At 40.1% G+C, this 3,611-nt stretch overlaps 1 protein-coding gene across 1 annotated transcript; it reads left to right on the top strand.

The window, feature by feature from the left end:
• The first annotated feature begins 1,294 nt into the window (after positions 1-1,294).
• gbp (glycogen synthase kinase binding protein) lies at positions 1,295-2,724 on the top strand. Its single transcript, XM_080540812.1, has one exon. It carries the CDS (start codon positions 1,401-1,403, stop codon positions 1,893-1,895), a length of 495 nt encoding a protein of 164 aa, XP_080396938.1. The 5' UTR covers positions 1,295-1,400; the 3' UTR covers positions 1,896-2,724.
• The last annotated feature ends 887 nt before the right edge of the window (positions 2,725-3,611 follow it).

The following is a 3,611-nucleotide window of genomic DNA, read 5'->3' as shown; positions in this document are numbered from 1 at the left end:
ACAAAACGTTCTAGTAGACAATAATACTATGTGCAATATGACAACCCTCGTGCACATAAGGTTCAGAGATAGGAAATGTTAGGATATTTATAGCATAGCATAGAGTACAGCACAGTGTTTTATTTGTATAGTATAGTATAGTGGATAGTGTACATAGCCTTTATTTATGTAAACCAGCTCTTTTTCCCTTCTTGTTTTTAGTATTATTATTTTTTTCCTAGCACCAGGGGAGCCCCCCCTCCCAAATGTCGTTGTATGGTACCTGTACTATATCAATGACAATAAAGACCATTCATTCATTCATTAATTCATTAATTCATTCATTCATTCATTCAAACAGTTGTCTTCATAGACCAAATCCCCGGGGCAGTAGATGGCTACGGGCTCGGGGTTTTTACATGGTCCACCACGTGAACATGATAGTAGTTCCTTATTTGGTCATGAGGGCGCTCTTTCACTGGAGCATTCAAGGACCCGCAAGGTTCTGAGAAATCAGAAAGGTACTCCATGTTCTATTCAGGCCTATAGACAACGCACACACCCCTTTTGCACTAAACAGATCGTTTTGAACGTATTTGTGGGGTCCATCTTAGTTCGAAAAATCGTTTTGATGTATTTTGAGTCCATCTTAATTCAAAAATTGATTCTAAATCATATGTATCAACTATATATTATGTCATTCAGACAATTACGGTGGTATTATTACCCCATATACATAGATTTGTTATAAAACATCGTGTGGTATTCAGACCATGCACGGCGTTTAAACAAGGAGACAATAATGAAAATAATATATAAATACATATAATAATAAAACAATAACAAGAATAAGAAAAATGTGAACATAATCCAACCAAATTAGTTTGTAAATGGACCGGGCTGATGGATATCTGCACTGAGAAGGTGTATTTGGAATTTGTTGTTGATGATAGATTGTAAATGCATCGTTTATTTTACCTACAGACATTACAGTTACGAGTTATGTAATGTCCAGTTGACTGGATTGTTCCAAGAGAGAATAGAGTAAAGGGGGATCTCAAAGATTGTTGTTTATACACGATGTCAATAATCGGAAGTATGCTCGAAACATACTTATAATTCAACGTTACAACTGCGAATATACTAAACTGTGCAGATATAAAACAAACAGAAATACAATACGACTAGTGTTTCTCTAATGTACAATCATTGGATTAAATGAGCGCACCCCCGACAGAAATGGTACAGTCCGTATCCTACGTCACCCATTGTTTACAAATGAACTCGAAGGGGTTCGCTTTCTACGCCGAGCAGCGTGGTGAGAACAAGGAGCCGACGTACGCTCTCCCATTCATTCATTCGAAACAAAAAACAAAAAACAAATAGCCGATAATCTCCCCCCAAAATACAAGAAAATCAAAATGCCTTGTCGAAAAGAGAACTACATCCTTCTGGAGCAGTCTGTTACCGTCGATTCCAAAGAGGTAGACGCGTTAGTCACGAGAATCGGCGAGGCATTGCAGCTTCACAACAACAGTGCTAATCAGAAGACGATGTCATGTCTCAACGGTCTCAACGGCAAACAAGCGAACATCAACAACGGTGCCACGGCCATGCAGAAGCAGAAGCGTACCGGTACCGGGTGCTGCATGCGGCTTCGAAACCACCGGGGGCACCGTAGCAGCCATAGAGCCAGCCCCTACAACATCCCTGGATCGAGTGACCAGGAGTGGGACCCTTCAATTACTTCATTCAAACCCTGGAACCGAGGAAAGAGGATCATCAGTCGCGACCAGGACGACCCACACCAGTTACTCCAGGAGTTAATATTGTCTGGGAACCTAATCAAAGAAGCCGTCAGGCGGCTGCAGTTTGATTGTGGGGATCTTTCCAAAACGAAAACGGACAATTTGTAATTCTAATGGACAACCAATGGACCATGTGTCATTAACCCAGATGTTTAGGACGATATGAAAATGACTTTCTAAATTCTAACAAACGTTATTTCTAGCTATACATACATGTTGAGAAAGGTGAAACGTGTCATTGGCTTGTTTGTTTGTTTGTCTAATGTTTGTGTGCATCCCTGATTAAGCTAGCTAGCGAACCCAGCGAGATTTCCTCATTTTAGTCCAGTGTGGAGGTTGGTTGCCCATGTGTGTGTTGAACCTCTCTCCTTGATGGATCATTTGTTTCTGTTCACATGGGCTCTTCTCGCATGTAATATAGCATATCTTATAGCTAAGCTGTGTGGGGAAACACTGCGATGTTGACCTTGTTTACAATATCAGGGCGCCAGCATTGGCCGTTTGTTTGTTTTGGTCCTGTAGATTTGAATGACGACCCGCCATGGTCTTATTATTGTTGTTGTTGTCAACAACCCCTAACCCTCATGTCATGATGAATTGATGAATTTACCCAAGTCAACACACTGTGACAGTCAGCGGCAGCTTGGATTTTTGATTTTATTTTTTACTACTACGAAGATTGCAATAGCGAGAACCACCCAAATCTTGGGCAGTCATTGAATGAAGCGACATTTGAAAACATTGACTATTTGAACTGTCTATGTTCTGCAATGGGGCATTATTATGGGAAGATGTCCGCCATCACACACACAAGACACACAGTGGTGCTTCACCATTGAATTCCGACGGGGAGTTCAGTTTTTTTTATTTTCATTTTTTTCACTGTGTAAAGTAATTTACCATGTCCACTTCGCAACGAAGTATTTAATGATGTTCCTGAATGTTCAGGACCCTTTGGTGTCTTAATAAACACTGTTTTTTTTTTCTTCAATCTGCTTTCATGTTTTATTATGGTATGTCAATGGTGTTCTACATATTTTGGGTTTAGGTTCCTCTTTGGTAAACTAAGCCCCTAAATATGCTCTTTATGTATCCCTCTCTTTACATAATGTCCCATGTCATCACTCCTTCTGAGCATGCAACCCCCCCCTGCTCTTTTCAATTCTGAAAATGTCAGGCCTGCATAGAGGTTAGTGTGACTACTGACAACAAAGTGGCTTGAAAGGATACATGACAATTATTGTCCTGCTAGGATGGTGTTAGTCTCTTGAATTATGCCCCTGGTGGCCCATATTGAGCTTGCATTCACCACTACTGGATGGAAAACATGTTTTTCTATTATGACTTGCCCTTACAATACTCTGTGAGGGCCAAGAAATGTACCCTCCCCTCCCCCATGAATTCTGTATGAAATACGTCATGATCATTTATGGCATTTGAACAGATGTTCAGTGAATGTTGTGACATGTTTTGGCCTTCAAATGTAGGATTGTGGGCTGGGGCGCTGAACAATGAAGATGTGTAAAACACATATTCTTATGATCAGAAAATAGATCCAGTTTATCCAACCGTTGGGACCTCCTTTCACATTGAAGTTTGGGAGTGTGGGGTACAGTGAGTGCATGAAACAGTACAATGAAATTATTCTTGCATGCTCTCCTCTTTGAAAACACAGAACATAGTAGTAGCACCATAATACAGTAACAACCCAGTACACAATAATTCTACACCCCTGACTAGACATGTCAAATAAAGTTGTGGTGAATTAATATTATTATTATTATTTTTGCAAGTATTTACCTCCATGAGGTCACATCTTAAACT

Source organism: Nansenia antarctica (genome assembly GCF_963989245.1).
Source record: "Nansenia antarctica genome assembly, chromosome: 10".
NCBI lineage: Eukaryota > Metazoa > Chordata > Actinopteri > Argentiniformes > Microstomatidae > Nansenia > Nansenia antarctica.
Note: the sequence above shows the minus strand (reverse complement) of the source record. Positions and strands in the feature narration are given on the sequence as shown.

Coding starts and splice junctions, on each gene's coding strand:
- gbp (XM_080540812.1), top strand. CDS start 1,401: ATGCCTTGTCGAAAAGAGAACTACATCCTTCTGGAGCAGTCTGTTACC.